Source organism: Amblyraja radiata, chromosome 21 (genome assembly GCF_010909765.2).
Source record: "Amblyraja radiata isolate CabotCenter1 chromosome 21, sAmbRad1.1.pri, whole genome shotgun sequence".
Lineage (NCBI taxonomy): Eukaryota > Metazoa > Chordata > Chondrichthyes > Rajiformes > Rajidae > Amblyraja > Amblyraja radiata.
In genome coordinates, this window is record NC_045976.1 from 2360209 (window position 1) to 2381197 (window position 20989).

Genomic DNA, 20989 nt, shown 5'->3' on the forward strand with positions numbered 1-20989 from the left:
GACTTTGCACTGAAATATTACCTATTCCTTTTCTCCAGAAATGCTGTCTGACCCGCTGAGTTACTCCAGCTTTTTGTGTCTTCTAAGGTATGCCTACTTTGAAGAAGTTCTCCTCCTCTCTTTGATGAGAGTTCTGCAACACCCTCTCTTGCTTCTCCCCCTCTGTGTTTAATTTGTTTTTTGTACCTTTTCATATCTCTAGTTTCCCCTCTCCCCTCATACTTAGTCTGAAGAAGGATCTCAGCCTGAAATGTCACCCATTCCTTTTTTCCAGAGATGCTGCATGACCAGCTGTTACTCCAGCATTTTGTGTCTATCTAAAATAACACTGTAGTTTCAGATAAGATGCTAACCCTAGGATCTTTCTTCCATTTCCTGAGGATATTAGAAATACGTGCAGAGAGCAGAGGGTCAAGCAGATTTGGCTGATATTCTACGAACAAACAATTATAGGTAATGAAAGTCAACAAAGCAATAGAATAATGCAGCTATTTTAATCAAGATATGTCATCAACTTTTATACTCATTTGATTCTCATACAAAGAAAATGTGGATTAGAAATTATATGGTGGTCTGAAACATAGAGACCACAAACTAAAACTATTGGGTAGATTGGAAGTTTACTTAACAATTTATTCAACAGTTTGAAAATAAAAATTGGTTTAATACAGATCTATCTGTTAGAAGTGATAAAGTGAATAAAGTTCCAGAAGCATGTTCAGTTTGGCCCCTCTGTTAATTTATGGATGCAATGTAAAAGTATAAGAATAAAATCAAAAGAATACAATCTGCTGGGAGGCTGCCAGTGAATTCAATCTGACTCGATGAAGGATATCAACCACTTAAACAAACTCCCGTGGTGTAGAACAAATCCTGAGCCAGGATTAAATACTTTTTCAAGTTCCTTGAGGGTCTCGGCGGTAATGTCAAAGGGAACCTATTGAGAAATAAATGTATCACAATATTTCATGTAATTGGGTTCTGTGAAAAAGCTTACTTTGGAATTTGTTCCAAGAATATGAGAAAGCAATTCTAAATTTGCTGCAGATTCTCCATTAAAAGATTAACTGTATTTAGTATACAATAGTGTTTAGTTTATTTTGGAGATACAACGCGGAGACAGGTCCTTTGGCCCACTCAGTCCGTGCCCTAGCACTACCCTACACACTCTCGGGGCAATTTACAATTTAGCCAAACCAATTACCTGCAAACCTGTATGTTATTGGAGTGTGGGAGGAAACCTGAGTTCCTGGAGAAAACCCATGCAGGTCACAGGGAAAACGTACAAACTCCGTACAGACAGCACCCAGAGTCAGGATTGAACCCAGGTCTCTGGCACCGTAAGGCAGCAACTCTACCGCTGCGCCACCGTGCAGCCCATCCAAGGACATGGTGCATAATCCCTAAAACGAATCATCATCACCACTTTTCCAAAGTCTCTGCCAAAGTTATGGCAGACAGGAGGCAAATGTTCATACCTTGCTGTTCTTAGGGCTGGATTGTCTGATTTCATCTTGCACCTTTACCCCAACTTATTTATTTGCCCAAGGAAAACATCTAGCTTCCATCACAGAAATTGAACAATAATGCCACTAACGTTCCTTTATCAGCCAAGCGGGTGGAAGATTGGCTGGTAAATATTTCAAAGTTTAAAACTCTCCTCTGTCGCCAGAGAAGATCAGGTGTTTCCCCTCATGCAATGGCTGGGCATCCTCCCCTCATGACTGCTTCAATCACTTTCCTGAAACTGACCGGGGACCCACTACTGGTGAATAGACAATAGACAATAGGTGCATGAGTAGGCCATTTGGCCCTTTGAGCCAGCACCGCCATTCAATGTGATCATGGCTGATCATCCCCAATCAGTACCCCGTTCCTGCCTTCTCCCCATATCCCCTGACTCCGCTATTTTAAGAGCCCTATCTAGCTCTCTCTTGAAAGCATTCAAAGAACCTGCCTTCACCGCCATCTGAGGCAGAGAATTCCACAGACTCACAACTCTCTGTGAGAAAAAGTGTTTCCTCGTCTCCGTTCTAAATGGCTTACACCTTCTTAAACTGTGGCCCCTGGTTCTGGACTCCCCCAACATCGGGAACATGTTTCCTGCCTCAAGCGTGTCCAAACCCTTTACAATCTTATATGTTTCAATGAGATTCCCTCTCATCCTTCTAAACTCCAGAGTGTACAAGCCCAGCTGCTCCATTCTCTCAGCATATGACAGTCCCGCCATCCCGGGAATTAACCTTGTAAACCTACGCTGGGCTCCCTCAATAGCAAGAATGTCCTTCCTCAAATTAGGGGACCAAAACTGCACACAATAGTCCAGGTGTGGTGTCACTAGGGCTCTGTACAACTGCAGAAGGAGCATGAGACATTCATGGTGCATTTATACATTAGCTTCCTGTGAGGGATGAAAGAATTTGGCCTGGTTTGTGTTAAATTTTTTAATTGTTCACTTCGCCCATTTACTTCTCATTTTAACCAGAACTTACTTTAATCCCTCCAGACAGCTTCCCAGCCATGCCATGATATAAAGATGGCTCTAATAAAAGGCTTAAATTACATCTTTTGTGAATTTCATATGGCTGATCTATCTTTCCCCATTTCCTCTCTCTCCGTGGCTGACGACAGGATTCTTATTTAACATCTCTCCACCATCATCCAGCTAGGTGGCACTGTGCTTACCTGGTTCCATTCTTATTTTGAAACAATAGATAATGGAATACTGAAATTAAAACAGAACATGCTGGGAAACTTGGGTCAGGGAGCATTTTAGCTTAGTTTAGAGATACAGCACGGAAACAGGTCCTTCGGCCCACCAAGTCTGTGTCAACTGGCGATACCCACACATTAACATTATCCTATGCACACTCGGGACAATTTACAATTAGACCAAACCAAATAACCTATAAACCTGTACGTATTTGGAGCGTAGGAAGAAACCAGAGGTCTTGGAGAAAACCCACACGGGTCATAGGGAGAACGTACAAACTCCGTACAGACAACACCCGTAGCTAGGATTAAACCCAGATCTACGGTGCAGTAAGGCAGCAAGTCTACCGCTGCGCCAACATTGTGGAAAGAGAAACAGATGTTTCTGGTCGGAAGCCTGTGTCAGAATTAAATTTCCAGCTTATCCCATTTCCGTTCCATCATGTCTGTCCAATAATAATAATAATAATAATGGATGGGATTTATATAGCGCCTTTCTAATACTCAAGGCGCTTTACATCGCATTATTCATTCACTCCTCAGTCACACTCGGTGGTGGTAAGCTACTTCTGTAGCCACAGCTGCCCTGGGGCAGACTGACGGAAGCGTGGCTGCCAATCTGCGCCTACGGCCCATCCGACCACCACCAATCACTCACACACATTCACACACAGGCAAAGGTGGGTGAAGTGTCTTGCCCAAGGACACAACGACAGTATGCACTCCAAGCGGGATTCGAACCGGCTACCTTCCGGTTGCCAGCCGAACACTTAGCCCAGGCCAGTGACATTACTCCTGACATCCCTCCTGCTTCTCACAGCAACATTGAGAAATGGCAATGAGTGGACAGAGGGCATGGCTGAGGTACAAAATGAGCCTTCTACTTGGAAGGCCAAATTGCTGGAGTCTCAGCAAAGGAAGATGAGGTTAGACATGAGTTTAAAAATATGATAAAGCAGGGGGACTAGAAAGCTAGCTGCTCATAAAACGGATACGTCACCTGGTCCACATGGCATGTAGGTTGTTGAGAACAGAAAGGAAAGAAACTGCAGAGGCCCTGGCCCAAATCTCCCATATCTGATGGTGCCTGAGTACTGGTAAATATGTTATGCCTCTGTTCAAAAAAAACTTCAGAAGTCTGTGATCTAGCTTGGTAGCAGGGAAAATGCTAATCATGAACAGGCTTACAAATTGACTAGACTAAGCCAGAATGGATTTGTAAAAAGTACATTCTGCCTAATAACCTCGTAGCGTTGTTGGTGCAGTAACAAATAGGATCAACAAGGGAACCTTCACTCAAGTTTTAGATGTGGACTTGCAAAAGTCATTTGATCAAGAGCCAGTCATCAAGTCATAGGCTTGTCATCAAGACTGCAGGTCAAGGAATGAAAAATACTCAGATAGCAGTCTGGACAGAAAATGCTTCAGTAACAGAAAACAGAAAAGGATGATTAAGATTTTTTTCAAGGAGAGGGAAGTAACCATTGAAGTTCCTTGAGGCTAGAAATGCATTTCATAACATGTGTTAATGATTTTGGATGATTTGGATGTACTGAGCACAAATCTGCAGAATGAGGACTCTGGGTGACTTTGCTCTCCCGAAGCTCAAGATCAAGGATGGCACAGTGGTGCCGAGGTAGAGTTGCTGCACCAGAGACCCATGTTTGATCCTGATGACGGGTGCTGTCGGTACAGAGTTTGTACGTTCTCCTTGTGACCTGCGTGTGCTTTTTCCGGGAGCACTGGTTTCATCCCACACACATAATTGACTTGGTAAAATTGTAAATTGTCCCTAGTTTGTGTAGGATAGCGTTAGCGTGTGGGGATCGCAGGTTGGCACAGACTCAGTGGGCCGAAGGGGCTGTTTCTGCCTTGTATCTCTAAACTAAACTAAATTAACTTCACCTCTACATCTGTGAAGTCAGATGATTCAACAATGTCAGGATGGGAGTGAGGCTTTTTTGACTCATAGGATTCAGCCTCAAATTGGAAGAACTCATTGGAGTATCAGGATAGTTGATAATTCATGGTGTAAAGACAACCATTGTCAAGATGACCAAAAGGAAGGAAACAAAAATACAAATACAAAAATACAAAGACCAGTGACTATACCTCTGTTTCTGGCTTGATGACCGATCCAGAAAGAAACATTTCTTTTATTTCTCTGCATATGCTTATAGCCATCTCCTATAAAATGGATTAGAATATTTGAAGATCGATTGTATAAAGAATGTTATAGGCTAAAATATATTAACAAACTAATAACGCCATTTACTATCAATAGTGCACTCAACGGAAGGATGATCTTTTAAGTGTCTAAAATGTATGTGACCGTTAACAAGAAAAACTTTGAAAAATAGCCCGTAATTGTATTAATGGCTGCTAAAGAATGACACCATGAAGTCACACTGTGCATACATAATCCTGAAATTATAATCTATTGATTATTGTTTTTCTGTTGGATCTAAATTCTATATTGTTATGCCCATCTCTCGTGAATCTGGATAGAGTGGATATAGAGAGGATGTTTCCATCAGTGGGAGAGTATGGCCAGAGGCCGTGGCCTCAGAATAAAACAACATGTCTTAGAAAGGAGATGATGAGGAATTTCTTTAGTCAGAGGGCGGTGCATCTGTGGAATTTATTGAATATTTTTACAGCGGAGATTGACAGATTCTTGTGCGGGTGTCAGGGGTTATGGGGAGAAGGCAGGAGAATGGGATTGAGAGGGAAAGATCGATCAGCCATGATTGAATAGCAGAGTAGACTTGATGGGCCGAATGGTCTAATTCTGCTCCAAGAATTAATGAACTAATGAACCAAATTCATGAAATGAAGTGCCTGTTGGCTAAAACACTATCACAATGTTTATGAAACAATTAGACAGGTACATGGATAGACGGGTTAAGAGGGATATGAGCCAAAGCAGGTAGGTGGGACTAGTGTAGATGGGACATGTTGGCCGGTGAAAGCAAGTTGGGTCGAATGACCTGTTTCCAGGGCCGGATTTAGATGAAGAGAGGCCCTAAGCTGTTCCACTTGTGAGGCCCCCTCCGCGTTGGTTTTCAGCGCTGGCGGCGAGGCAGCGACCGGACAGCCATGGCGGCCAAATCTCCCACAATTCAAAGCGAAGCGAGGGAGAAAGTGCCCAGCGCCGACCAGTTGCCGTTGCATTACGCATGCGCAGGGCGGCCGATGATGTGCTGGCCGTGGTTGTGCGCATGTGCAGGGGGAGGACGTGTAGGCCGCAGCAATGCGCATGTGCACGGCGGCCTGCCGTGCCGGCGGATGAGGAGTGAGCGGAGCCCGGCGACCCGGACACGGATGGCGGGGGGAGATGGAGAGAGAGAGATAGAGAGGGGGGCCCGCCCAGAGTTGAATGGTAGGTGTCCTGCCTTGGCCGGAGGCCCCCTAGATTTCGAGGCCCTAGGCTTCAGCCTATGAAGCCTAGTGGTAGATCCGGCTCTCCGAGGCCCCCCCTAGATGTCGAGGCCCTAAGCTTCGCGCCTGCGTGCTGGCGGGATCTTCATGTAGTCACTCACGTGACTCTGAAGTAAAATTATCTTTCTCTTCCCACACCCAAAGATGCTGCTGGACCTGCTGAGTGTTTCCAGTATTTTCTAATTTCATTTCCCTTTGTATAACCTAGTTTCGCTAGGCACTGGCTTCACATGACTAACTATGAGGTTCAACAATTCAGCAAAGGAAAATTGCTCACTGTAAAAAGACACCACTCTTCAATTGATTATTCTTCACACTGAGAACAGTCCATTCCTTGCCTTGTTTACTTGGTTGAATGCCCCTGTATAATCCAACCCAGAGTGGATTGCAGTTCAATTAAAAGTCTGCATTTTCTGTTCATGGTGGACATATTTAAATAGGTTTGAGGTGGCCTATTTGTAGCATACTGTACATTGGCTCCATCTTTGTACTTTGTCAACAAAGTATTTGAGAATTACCAGACAAACAAATGCACAACATACAGGAGAGTACAGCTTCTGCATCTCCCTTAATGACAGCAGTTTTTCAGAGGACTTGCATTGCAGTCCTTCTGCAGTTTGAAAGTCTTTATCATGAATTTCCTTTATCAGAGATGTTGATGTTCAGAACCAAGAAGACAGCAACTTCTGCATCCATCACATTTTCCCTTGCGGATAAACATTCCAGAAGAAAATATGAGGACATTTCTGAAAATCTTTTTCTCAGATTCCTATGAAATCTTTCCCTTCTCACCTTGAACCTATGACTCTGGTTCTGACTCTGGTTCTTGATTCCCTACTCTGGGTTAAAGACTCTGTGTATCTACTCTATCAGTCTGAAGAAGGGTCGACCCGAAACGTCACCCATTCCTTCTCTCCAGAGATCCTGGCACAGAACATAACACCCTCTTAAGTGTCAATACTTGCCCTGTGTTATCTCGTACACTGGCTTCAATGGTCTGAGGGAGGTGGGATGAAGTATTTTCTAATGATTTTTATTCTTTACTGAAATAATTTGCTGATTGAGATAAAAGATGTTTGCAGATTGAGATACCAGATCTAGCATGGTCTTCTGGACACCAATAACAACATGCAGGTGCAGCAGGCCATGAAGAAAGGGAATGGTATGTTAGCATTCATAGCAAAAGGATTTGAGTATAAGAGCAGGGATGTTCTACTGCAGTTGTCCAGGGTCTTGGTGAGACCACACCTGGTGTATTGCGTACAGTTTTGGTCTCCTAATCTGAGGAAAGACATTCTTGCCATAGAGGAAGTACAGAGAAGGTTCACCAGAAGATTCCTGGGATGGCAGGACTTTCATATGAAGAAAGACTGGATAGACTCGGCTTGTACTCGCTAAAATTTAGAAGATTGAGGGGGAATCTTATAGAAACTTACAAAATTCTTAAGGGGTTGGACAGGCTAGATGCAGGAAGATTGTTCCCGATGTTGGGGAAGTCCAGAACAAGGGGTCACAGTATAAGGATAAGGGAGAAGTCTTTTAGGTCCGAGATGAGAAAATCATTTTTTGCACAGAGAGTGGTGAATCTGTGGAATTCTCTGCCACAGAAGGTAGTTGAGGTCAGTCATTGGCTATATTTAAGAGGGAGTTAGATATGGCCCGTGACTAAAGGGATCAGGGGGTATGGAGAGAAGGCAGGTACAGGATACTGAGTTGGATGATCAGCCATGATCATATTTAATGGTGCAGGCTCGAATGGCCGAATGGCCTACTCCTGCACCTATTTTCTATGTTTCTATGATGGAAGGCAAAAAAAGTTACATTTTCTTCCCTTCTTTGTTATCCCGCGGTCGGGGCACTCGAACCTTCCGTTATCAGGGCGATTTGATCAAACTGATCGCCAAACTGACCTGTTGTTTAAGATGGATCTGCAGATGCTAGAACATCGAAGGTCGACAAAAATGCTGGAGAAACTCAGCGGATGAGGCAGCATCCATGAAGCGAAGGAGAAAGGCAAAGTTTTGGGTCGAGACCCTTCTTCAGACTGAACTAGACCAACTAGACCAAATTGAGGAATGCAGTTGAACAGAGGGATCTAGGAATAACTGTGCATAGTTCCCTGAAGGTGGAATCTCATATAGATAGTGTGGTAAAGAAAGCTTTTGGTATGCTAGCCTTTATAAATCAGAGCATTGAGTATAGAAGTTGGGATGTAATGTTAAAATTGTACAAGGCATTGGTGAGACCAATTCTGGAGTATGGTGTATAATTTTGGTCGCCCAATTATAGGAAGGATGCCAACAAAATAGGGAGAGCACAGAGGAGATTTACTAGAATGTTGCCTGGGTTTCAGCAACTAATTTACAGAGAAAGGTTGAATAAGTTAGGTCTTTATTCTCTGGAGCACAGAAGGTTTAGGGGGGACTTGATAGAGGTCTTTAAAATGATGAGAGGGATAGACAGAGTTGACGTGGACAAGCTTTTCCCATTGAGAGTAGGGAAGATTCAAACAAGACGACATGACTTCAGAATTAAGGGACAGAAGTTTAGGGGTAACATGAGGGGGAACTTCTTTACTCAGAGAGTGGTAGCTGTGTGGAATGAGCTTCCAGTGGAAGTGGTGGAGGCAGGTTCGATTTTATCATTTAAAAATAAATTGGATAGGCATATAGATGGGAAAGGAATGGAGGGTTATGGTCTGAGTGCAGGTAGATGGGAATAGGGGAAAATAATTGTTCGGCATGGACTTGTAGGGTCGAGATGGCCTGTTTCCGTGCTGTAATTGTTATATGGTTATAACTAGACATTCTGTTCAGGCCTCTGTCATTGGAAAATGGTCTCGACCTGAAACGTTGCCTTTTTCCTTCGCTCCATAGATGTTGACTCACCCGCTGAGTTTCTCCAGCATTTTTGTCTACCGCCAAACTGACCTGAGTGCCCCCACTGCCTGGCAATGTCACTCCTCTTATGCTCGTGTCCTTCCTGGTGGACCTGGCAAAAGGTACAATGCAACAGACGAACAAGACAGAGAAGAGAGGGCAACCCTGCCTGACTCCAGACCTGACGGGGAAGCTGCCTGATTCCCACCCATTGATTTGGACTGCACTACAGATATCAGTGTAGAGCAGTTGGATCCAATTTTTGATTCCCTCCCCAAAGCCTTCCCTCCCCTTTGGGGGTAACTTTTAAATCTCTCCCTGCACGGGAGACCCGACCTTTTCTTTGTCGGGTCTCCGTTGTCGTTGGGCTGCAACGAGGAGCGGCCTCCAACAGGAAGACCGGGAGCTCTGGTGCCGATTACTCACCTCACCGTCGCGGAACTGGCCGAGTCCAGAGCGGGTGGAGCTGTGGTGGACGCTGCTGCGACCCGACCCCCGGAGATTCGGTGGCTGCAACTGCGGGTTTGGCGGACGGCGACACCGGGAGCCCGCGGGACCCTGGAGGGAGACCGCTTTTCGGGGCTTCCGCAGCGGCGACTTCTCCCGCCCGAGTTGCGGGGTTGAAGAGCTCCTGAGCGGGGCCTTACAGCACCGCCCCGCGCGGCTTGGAATGGCGGCGGGTCTCTGCGAGCGCACGCCGGGGGCTCTAACACCAAGACCCGGTGTGCGACCCTGCATCACCCGGCGTGGCTTTAATGGCCACGGGACAATCGCCATCGCCCGCCGGGGGCTTTGACTTTGACTCTGACATCCGGGGGGGGGGGGGGGGAGAGTGCAGTGGAGAGAGAAGTTTTTTTGGCCTTCCATCATAGCGATGTGATGGATGTTTATGTAAATTATGTTGTGTCTTGGGTCTATTTGTTTGTAATGTATGGCTGCAGAAACGGCATTTCGTTTGGACCTCAAGGGGTCCAAATGACAATAAATTGAATTGTATTGTATTGTATTGTATTGTATAAAGCCCATTTTGGAGAGCACGTCCCTCATGTACATGTGCGATATCCTGTCGAAGGCCTTCTCCTGGTCCAAGCTGCTAGGCAGGCATCCACCAGTCTGTCCTGCACGTAGGCAATGGTATCTCGCAGCAGTGCCAGGCTGCCTGAGATTTTCCTGCCAGGCACAGCACAGGTTTTTGGTGGATCACCCATCTCAGAGCAGACTTGACCCGGTTGGCGATAGCCTTAGACATGATCTTGTAATCAACAACATTACAATGTGATGGGTCTCTAATTCCTTATGTCATTCATCTCCCCCTTCTGCTTGTAGATTAGCATGATGCTGCCTTTCCTCAGAGTCTGACATGCTACTGGCTAGAAGCATGTCATTGTACATGTCCAGCAGGTCCGGGCCCACCCAGTCCCACAGAGCTGAATACAACTCGGCCGGTAAACCATTGCTTCCGGGAGTTTTACTCGAGTCAAAGGAACGGACAGAGCCAGTCAGCTCCTCTAGGGTCAGTGGTTGGTCCAGACTCTCCAGCTTGACAAGAACTGGCTGGAGTTGATACCCAAGGTGAGGAAGAAACTGGAGCTGTGGAAGCAACTGATTCCCACCCATTGATTTGGACTGCACTACAGATATCAGTGTAGAGCAGTTGGATCCAATTTTTGATTCTCTCCCCAAAGCCCATTTTGGAGAGCACACGGGGAAAAATCTATAACCTGTGTTGCGAAGGATGGGCCTGGTGCAGATGCCACGCAATGTGCCAGTCAGCTGGACATTGCCGCCCCTTCTGTCGTTAGTGGAAAGGTTCTTTCGGACCAACACCTTTGACCACAAGTCCATTGGGCAGTGGTCAGCACGGAATGTCCTGCAGGCACTGCAGGGAAATGACTCCATGGATCCGGTGGCGTGGTTCCCACAGCAGACTGCCCAGCTTGTCTGGCAAAATGCCTCATCACCAGACCTCATCAACAAGTACCAAGACCAGGCTTGGCTGGCGGTGAGGGGAGCCCTCCCACTCAGATCCTTCCTGCACCATCAGAACCTCAATACCAGCACACGCTGCCTTCGGGACGGCTGTTATGGATAGGAGACGGTTGCCCACCACTTTGCATAATGTGGATTTCCAAAGAAAATTTGGAGAGGTTTGCAAGGGTCTCTGTCACGATTTATTTCGAACAGTTCCGTCACAGAGGACTCTGTGATTTACGGACTTTCCCAAGGCCCCATTCAGAGACTGACATCGAGTGCTGCTGGAAGGTCATCAACTCGGTGAAAGACGCTCTTTAGTCTGCCCGAGCGTTGTTCACCACCCAGCGGAGCGAGATGTCCGTCAGGGAATGTTGCCGACTGGCCCGCTGCAGACTGCAGGAGTACGTGCTGAGGGACGCGCTGAAGCTCGGTGCAGCCAACGGCAAGGCTCGGTGGGGGAGGATCCCAGTCTAGGGTCCTTCCGCTGCAGGACATGGGGGGCAGGATGTGGTGGAGATACCCCTCAAAATAAGGGAAGGGATTCCACGGCAGTGGGCCACATGAGTGGCAATGATGGGGGATAAATGTGTAATTTGTGCAATGTGTGTAAACAGTATTGAATGCTTGTATAGCCTCCGAAAATGTTGGATGAATTTTTTGCACGATTCCTGTATTGTATATATTTATTACTTGAATAAAGTCTATCTTTAAATAAAAAAAGAGCACAACATTTGCAATTTCACAATTGATGAATATTATCTTAATGACAACAGGAGTGCTTCCAAAAAATTATACAAATTAAGAATAAGAACTGGTATGATCATATCTATTTCAACTTACTTCTGTTTGTGTGGGTAGTTTTCTAATATTCATTGCAGAGTCTGTTCGAGTGTACCTTTGCCTTAGTCTGTGAAAACTGCGTTGGATTGAAGCAGATCTTGAAATTTCCGGTTGCAAGTACATCTCAGCCTTTTGTATCAATGCAGACAGTTTCTTGCGCAACAAAATTAGTCTGGAGTATTGGAGAAACGTTATAGATTCAGTGTTCATTGGAATGCGAGACCATGGGAATTCATAACTGTAGAACCCTGTCGACTCATCCCTACACTCCATCTTCAGCCCTTTCCCATCCCCTGCAGCAACAAACTGTAAAGAATGTATTCTTTAATTCATTTGTATACACTGGAGTTTAGAAGGATGAGGGGATTTCTTATAGAAACATATAAAATTATAAAAGGACTGGACAAGCTAGATGCAGAAAAAATGTTCCCAATGTTGGGCGAGTCCAGAACCAGGGGCCACAGTTTTAGAACAAAAGGGAGGCCATTTAAGACTGAAGTGAGAAAAAACTTTTTCACCCAGAGAGTTGTGAATTTGTGGAATTCCCTGCCACAGAGGGCAGTGGAGGCCAAATCACTAGATGGATTTAAGAGAGACTTAGATAGAGCTCTAGGGGCTAGCGGAATCAAGGGATATGGGGAGAAGGCAGGCATGGGTTATTGATTGGGGACGATCAGCCATGATCACAATGAATGGCAGTGCTGGCTCGAAGGGCCGAATAGCCTCCTCCTGCACCTATTTTCTATGTTTCTATGTCTCTAATGGTGATTGTCTGAACAAGGGTCCTGACCCAAAATGTCATCTATCCATGTTCTCCACAGATGCTTCTTGAACCGCTGAGTTACTGCAGAACTTTTTTTCCCCAAGTATAAAGAAGTTATTGAAAAAGATTGTCAATCCATTCAACATTGATTGATAGGATATTTGGATTAGATTGTTATTTTTAAGGCAGAGATAGATAGATTCCTGATTAGTACGGGTGTTGGGGGTTATGGGGAGAAGGCAGGAGAATGGGGTTAGGAAGGAGAGATAGATCAGCCATGATTGAATGGCAGAGTAGATTTGATGGGCCGAATGGATTAATTCTGCTGCTATCACTTATGAACTTATGATAGTGGAGTTCCAATGCTAGCTTTATTACAAAAATTGCAGCAAAAATATTTGTTTGGATAAAGGTTACTTTGGAAAGTTCATTAGTCCGTGCACATGATCGATTTGCAAAATAAAATTGCTGCATGATATTTTGGGATGCTTTCAGAATTTATTCCATTTTTAGAAAGCAGTGTAAGCATTTATCCTATCTCTGTCCCACAATCCTGATCCACCCAATTCTTTTATACTGCCCTCTGACTGAAGGCAGACCTGTACCTGTTGATAGTTGGAACTGCCTGTCACATCCCAGGGTTTACTTTCTAATTTAAAGAAGCCTCTCTTTCTGAGATGCCTATAACTCATCTTCGTATACCCACATCTTCTCATTTGTATGGTATTTTCTATTTCCAGGAAGTCTCTGTCACTGAACTCACTTTCACTTAGAATCATAGAATCATAGAAAGTAGGTGCGAGAGTAGACCACCAGGTCCGTCGAGCCCGCACCGCCATTCACTCATGGCTGAACACCAAACAGACACACTTACCCACAAACAGTAGACACAAGACACAGAATACAAGACACTACCCTCCCCTTTATACCGCTATCACCCCTCTCCACCCCAAGAACCGCGTGATCTCCTGGGGGAGGCAAAAAAACGGATAAAAACCCAGGTCCAATTCGGGAAAAAAATCCGGGAAATTCCTCTCCGACCCCAATCCAGGCGATCGACATTTGTCCAGGAGATCACTCAGGTCTACTATACTAACCATACCTAGGTCCATATCCCTGCCCTCTCCCCGTAGCCCCTTATCCCCTTGGCAGCTAAAAAACCATCTATTTTCGACTTAAATATATTTAACGTTTCTGCTTCCACTGCTCCCTGGGGCAGTGAATTCCACAAACTAACCACTCTCTGGGTGAAGAAGTTCTTCCTCATCTCAGTTTTAAAAGAGCCCCCCCTCACTCTGCAACTATGTCCCCTAGTTCTAGCCTCCCCGATCATTGGGAACATCCTCGGTGCATCCACCCGATCAAGGCCCCTCACGATCTTATACGTTTCAATGAGATCGCCTCTCATTCTTCTAAACTCCAAAGAGTAGAGTCCCAGCTTACTTAACCTTTCCTCATATGTCAATCCCCTCATTGCAGGAATTAATCTTGTAAACCTTCGCTGCACTGCCTCCAGGGCTAGTACATCCTTTCTTAAGTATGGACCCCAGAACTGTACACAGTATTCCAAATGTGGTCTCACCAATACCGTGTACAGCTGCAGCAAGACCTCCGTGTTTTTATACTCAATCCCCCTAGCAATAAAGGCCAAAACTCCATTGGCCTTCCTGATTGCTTGCTGCACCTGCATACTGACTTTTAGTGATTCATGTACTAATACCCCTAGATCCCTTTGCGTTGCATTACAACGCAGCTCCTCCTCATTTAGAAAATAACTTGCCCTATCATTTTTTTCCCCAAAGTGAATGACTTCACATTTATTAGTATTAAATTTCATCTGCCAAGTTGTTGCCCACTCACCTAGCTTATCTATATCCTTTTGCAGACTCTTCCTATCCTCCTCATCCCCTACTTTCCCTCCCATTTTCGTATCGTCCGCAAATTTTGATATATTACACTTGGTTCCCTCCTCCAAATCATTTATATAAATCGTGAACAACTGGGGTCCCAGCACCGACCCTTGCGGAACCCCGCTAGTTACCGGTTGCCATCCCGAGTATGAACCATTTATCCCCACTCTCTGCTTCCTATTCGTTAGCCAATCCTCTACCCATGCTAATATATTACCCCCAATCCCATAATTTTTCATTTTTAGCAATAGTCTCTTATGTGGCACCTTGTCAAAAGCCTTTTGGAAGTCCAAGTATACCACATCCACCGGTTCCCCTTTATCCACCCGAGTTGTTACTTCCTCAAAGAATTCGAGCAGATTCGTTAAACACGATTTCCCCTTCACAAAACCATGCTGGTTCTGTCTGATGAAGTCATGTTTATCCAAGTGGCCCGTTAGCGTTTCTTTAATAATTGTCTCCAACATTTTACCCACCACCGATGTTAGACTAACCGGTCTATAGTTACCCGCCTTCTGTTTACTTCCTTTTTTAAATATAGGTGTTACATTGGCCATTTTCCAATCCACTGGGACCGTTCCTGCCTCCAGGGAGTTTTGGAAAATTATCACCAATGCATCCACAATCCCCACTGCTATCTCCCTCAAGACCCTTGGATGTAATCCATCAGGCCCAGGGGATTTATCCTCCTTCAGTCTCATTAATTTCCCTAATACCACCTCCTTGGTGATCTTAATAGTATTTAGCTCCTCCATTCCTACCGCCTCCTGTTTATCCAGCGTTGGAATATTTTTTGTGTCTTCAATGGTGAAGACTGATACAAAATACTCGTTTAATGCCTTTGCCATTTCCATGTTCCCCACCAACAACTCTCCAGTCTCACCCTCCAATGGACCAACGTTCACCTTAGCCACCCTTTTTCTTCTTATATAGCTATAAAAACTCTTACTATTAGTTTTTATGTTGTTCGCTAAATTCCTTTCATAGCCTATTTTCCCCGTCTTAATTAATCTCTTAGTTACTTTTTGCTGACCTTTAAATGCTTCCCAATCCTCTACCCTCCCACTACCTCTGGCTACCTTATATGCCCTTGCCTTCAGCCGAATACTATCCTTTATAGTTTTACTGAGCCATGGCTGACTGTTCTTACCCTTACCCCTTTTTTTCTTCATAGGAATAAATTTTTCGCAGTTTACGGTATGAATATCGACTTCTCTAACTTCAAGTAACCCTTGCTTTCCCTCTCTCTCTCCATCCGCAAACCTGTGTTCTTATCTCTGGCTTTTGTTCCAATCATCTGCCTGTTAAAAAAAAGCCTCGCCTGTGGCGACCTATTTTCTCCCAGGCCTTGGCTCGCCACTTTCCTTTTCCAAAGTTAGAGAAATAAATATTCATACAGCTGTTATGAGCTGCTGATCCTCTGAAGGTGCTGAACAGCACCTCATATTTTGCTTGTGCAGCTTACAACTCAGCATTATGATATTGATTTCTCTAACTTCAAGTAACCCTCTCTCGGTCACTCCCCAACCCAAGTCGACGTACTAGTTTCACTGTCGTCCTGTTGAGTCTCATTGGCTGTAACTCATTTTCACCTTGCCAAATCTTTCATTCATTTGTTCTATATCTCTCCATCTCACCATCTATATCTCTTGTTTCCCTCAGTCTGTAGAAGTTCAAGTTCAAATTTATTTGTCACATGCACCATAAGGTGCAGTGAAATGTAATTTACCATGCCGCGTTACAATTAAAAAAGGACACAATACACAATATAATTCAACACAGACATCCACCACAGCATTCTCCAATTGGTGGAAGGCAATACAGTTCACAGTTCTCCTCCTCCTCCCTTGTTCACCCGTGGTCGGGGCCTTGACCCTCCGTAGCCGCCGCTACGGAGGGCCTAATGTTCAAGCCCTCTGGTCGGGATGGTTGGAACGCCGACGTTGGGACAGGTCGAGCACACGCCCTGGAGCTCCCAAATAGGCCAGCTCCTTACCAGAGACCGTGGCTTCTAGATGTTGTAGGCCGCAGACCGGTGGTTGGAGCTCTTCTCCACGATGAAAGGTCCGCTCCATGCCTGCCGCCAGAAGCTCCACAGACCGAGGCTCCAAGATGTTGTAGGGCGCAGGCCGGCGGCCAGAGCGCTTCTCCGGCAACCCCCGGCATGGGTGTCCGCGATGTTAATGTCCCCACTGTGCCGCTGCTGAAGCTCTGGCCCCGTGCATCAAACCAGCTGTTGGGCCTGCTGATTAACACCATGGAGCTGTGGTTGCGGGCCTCGGGCGGCGCTGACTTTAACATCACGGAGGCCAGGAACCCTTTGCCGGGTGTCGCCAGTGTTGCAGCTCCACCCAGCTCGGCTTGTGGACTTCGGAAGCCGCGGTCTCCGGTAACAAGCGACAGATTCGGAAACTGAGTGCGCTCTTCCGTTCCGACGCCGGAGCTCCAATCATCCCGGCAAGAAGGCCTGAACATCGGGCCATCGTAGTGGCGACTGCAGAGGGTTCAAAGGCCCCGACCACGGGTGAACAAGGAGGAAGATGACTGAACTTTATTGCCTTCCCTCACGGTGGGAAACGTTGAATCTGCCGTGTGGGGATGTTCATGGTAAATTCTATCGTGTATTGTGTTCTTTTTATTCGTATGGCTGTATGGTAACTCAAATCTCACTGTACCAATTGGTGCATGTGACAACAAATGTAACTTCAACTTGAACTTGTAAAGCCGCGAGGAGGGGGGCGAAGAAGCGACAAGGAAGAAAGTTGCATCTCCGTCGAGGTAGGTGCCTGAAAATGGTTTCCCCTTATTCCCTCCCACCACCCCCCACACAAGACATACAGAGAAACACTTAAACATATTTTTCAACATACTAAAAAAAACAAAAAAGTCAAAACAATGAACCTGCTGCAGGCGAGGTAGCTGACTCGCAGTGCCACCGGAGAAGGGTCTCGACCTGAAACGTCACCTATTCCTTTTCTCCAGAGATGCTGTCTGACCCGCTGAGTTACTCCCTACACACTAATGGCAATTTATAGAGGCTAATTAACCTACAAACCCACTCGTCTTTGGGATGTGGGAGGAAACCAGAGTGCCCGGGGAAATCCGGTCACAGGAAGAACGTGCAAACTCCATGCAGACAGCACCAAGGGTTAGGATTGAACCTGGGTCTCTAGCGCTGTGAGACTAGCTCTACCAGCTCCATCAATTTGCCGCCCTACTCCAGCAATCACCCTGCTTTAGAAAGATGGATTAAGCTGGAAAGAGAACGCTGTCAAGACTCAAGGACCTGATCTAGGAAGAGGTTGGGCAAGCTAAGACTTTATGCATTAGAGAGTAGGAGACGGGGTACTTTATAGACGTATGTAAAAGCTTGAGGTGCATAGTTAAAGTTAATGTACACAATATTTTTCTCAGGGAAGGGAAGTTAAAAACTTTAGGGCATATGTTTTAGGTGAGAGGCGAAGGATTTAAAAAGCAACTGAGGGGCATCTTCTCAAAGAATGTGGAGCATATATAGAGAAAGTAGTTGAGGCAAGTACAACAACACCATTTCAAAGACATTTGCACTGGTGTATGGTGATGTGGGCTGAATGCGGGCAAATGGGATTAACTTAGATGGGCATCTTGATCAGCATCAACGAGTTGGGTCCACAGGCCTGTTTCCATGCTCTGTAACTCCACGACTAAAATTCTGCAATTTAACATATCTATGTGAAGATCACTCTTGAGTGAAATTAATCATTTAAGGATAATAACTATAATAATAATAATAATAACTTTATTTATAGAGCACTTTAAAGACAACCACTGTTTCAATAAAGTGCTGTACATGAGTAATCATGGACAAAAAATTATTACACAACATTAAAAACATTAAAAGAGAGAGTAAAAAACAATAAAATTAAAAACATTAAAAGCACTAAAACAGGAGCAAAGTCTCAAGCAGGGTCAAAAGCCAAGGAATATAAATGTGTTTTAAGACTGGTTTTGAAGATGGACAGTGAGGGGGCCTGTCTGATGTGCAACGGCAGAGTGTTCCATAGCGCCGGAGCAGCAACAGAGAAGGCTCTATCCCCTCTGAGCTTCCGCTTAGACCTCAGTACCTCCAGGAGCAGCTGATCAGCTGACCTGAGGCACCGGATGAAGCAGCTCAGAGAGGTAAGGCGGGGCGAGCCCATTTAAAGATTTAAAAACAAATAAAAGAATTTTAAACTGAACTCGAAAGTGCACCGGGAGCCAGTGGAGGGAGGCCAGAATTGGCGTTATGTGCTCCCTCTTTCGAGTTCCAGTCAAAAGGCGAGCAGCAGCATTTTGAACCAACTGGAGACGAGCCAGGGAAGATCGAGCAACTCCAAAATAGAGTGCGTTACAGTAATCCAGCCTAGACGTGATAAAGGCATGGATTACTGTTTCAAAATGCTGCCGCTCAAGAATGGGCTTCACCTTTGCCAGCTGCCTTAAGTGAAAGAAGCTGGACTTAACCACTTAATTTGATGATCTAATTTAAAATCACTGTCCATCCTAAAACCTAGGTTTAAAACTGTTGGCTTCACATACCGTGCCAGGGGACCGAAGTCAACAGGGGGAGGTTCACGGCAACCATTGGGACCAAACAATATCACCTCTGTCTTCTTTTCATTAAATCCTAGAAAGTTTAGGGCCATCCAGGACTTAATGTCATCAAGACAAGACAGAAGTGATTTGACAGAAAAGGCATCTTCCTTCCTCAGCGGCATATATAGTTGGCTATCATCAGCATAACAATGAAAAGAGATGCCATGCTTTCTAAGAATGGAGCCCAGAGGAAGTAAGTACAGTGAAAAAAGCAGGGGCCCTATAACTGTTTAATATACTATCACGTCCATATTGATATAGGTTTAATGAACATTGCTTCTCTTAAGATAATTAACCTTCTGCTGTGATAGTCAAGAAACAAAGTCATTCATTCAGTTTATAAAGATTATACATTTTGACAAAAAAATATATATGTACCTTTTTAAATAAATCCACTTGTAACCACAGAAAGCATTAGTCAAGGTGCTGCTCCTGACGCTGATTAGTGTAATCGGTTTTACGTTATAGGCGTACAAAAATAAGATCTAGTTGAAGCAAACAAAACACATAATTTTAGGTTAAGGTTATTTAAGCGGGCAAGATCATATCTGACCCCTCTCACCCTGGCCTCAAACTCTTTGAATCACTTCCCTTTGGAAGGCGACTCCGGACTGTCAAAGCTGCCACAGCCAGACATAAAATCAGCTGTTTTCCACGAGTCGTAGCTCTACTCAATAACCAAAAATCTGTAGCCTCCTTTTGCTCTGTTATTTTATTCACATGTTTAATCAATAGTGTTTTATTATTAATGTTTAATGTTTTATGTATCATTCTTAACTGTCACTGTATGTCATGTTGTTACTTGCAGGCGGAGCACCAAGGCAAATTTCTTGTATGTGAATACTTGTCCAATAAACTTATTCATTCATTCATTCATTAAAATGTTGCCCCTTTTAAAGGTTGTTTTCCTTTGCAAATCATTCTCTCAGCCAATTATCTCATGCAAACAATGGAAGGAAGGAACTGTACGCATACAATGAAGAGAACAAAAAACTGGAGTAACTCAACCAGTCAGGAAGCATCCCTGGACAAAAGGAAGGGTCTTAAGAGTCTTGATCCGTAACATCATCTATTCCTTTTCTCCAGAGATACCGCCTAACCTGCTGAGTTACTCCAGCTGTTTGGGTCTACCTCAAGCAAACAATCTCTATTTCCCAACCTATGTACCACAAGCAAACATCCGAGATTTGATGATATCCCTTGACTCCATGGCCTTATATATTACTACAAAACCTTTTGGTACAACTTGCCATTCAGACTGCTGGAGCATTTGGAAGGTTTTCTCCATATATCTTGAAAGAAGTTTTCTTTTAATTTAAGTCAGCATAATGTCTGAAGATAAAGTTTCAACTTGATAAAGACGACTGTGTTCATTTTAGTTTAGTTTAGAGATAGTGCTGAAACAGGCCCTTCGGCCCACCGAGTCGGCACCGACCAGCAATTCCCGCATATTAACACAACACTACACAACCTAGGGACAATTTACATTGCCAATTAAAGTAATAATAATAATAATAATAATAATATATCTTATTGTCATTGCACGTCAGTGCAACGAGATTTAGTATGCAGCTCCAACCGATGAAAAATAAAAGTAAAATAAATAAATAAGCTGTGTGTCGTGACCATACATAGATACATAGACAATAGGTGCAGGAGTAGGCCATTCGGCCCTTCGAGCCTGCACCGCCATTCAATATGATCATGGCTGATCATCCAACTCAGTATCCCGTACCTGCCTTCTCTCCATACCCCCTGATCCCTTTAGCCACAAGGGCCACATCTAACTCCCTCTTAAATATAGCCAATGAACTGGCCTCAACTACCCTCTGTGGCAGAGAGTTCCAGAGATTCAC

General features: G+C 44.8%; 1 protein-coding gene across 1 annotated transcript in view; it reads right to left on the minus strand.

The window, feature by feature from the left end:
• Positions 1-477: 477 nt before the first annotated feature.
• The window catches only part of cfap54 (cilia and flagella associated protein 54), a 343797-nt gene continuing 323285 nt past the window's right edge, over positions 478-20989 (minus strand). The window contains exons 53-56 of the mRNA XM_033039312.1: positions 19512-19618; positions 11847-12018; positions 4825-4899; positions 478-937 (exon numbers count right to left, since the gene is read on the minus strand). Coding sequence (XP_032895203.1) covers positions 812-937; positions 4825-4899; positions 11847-12018; positions 19512-19618 — 480 coding nt within the window. The 3' untranslated portion in view covers positions 478-811. The remainder of the gene's footprint in view (positions 938-4824; positions 4900-11846; positions 12019-19511; positions 19619-20989) is intronic.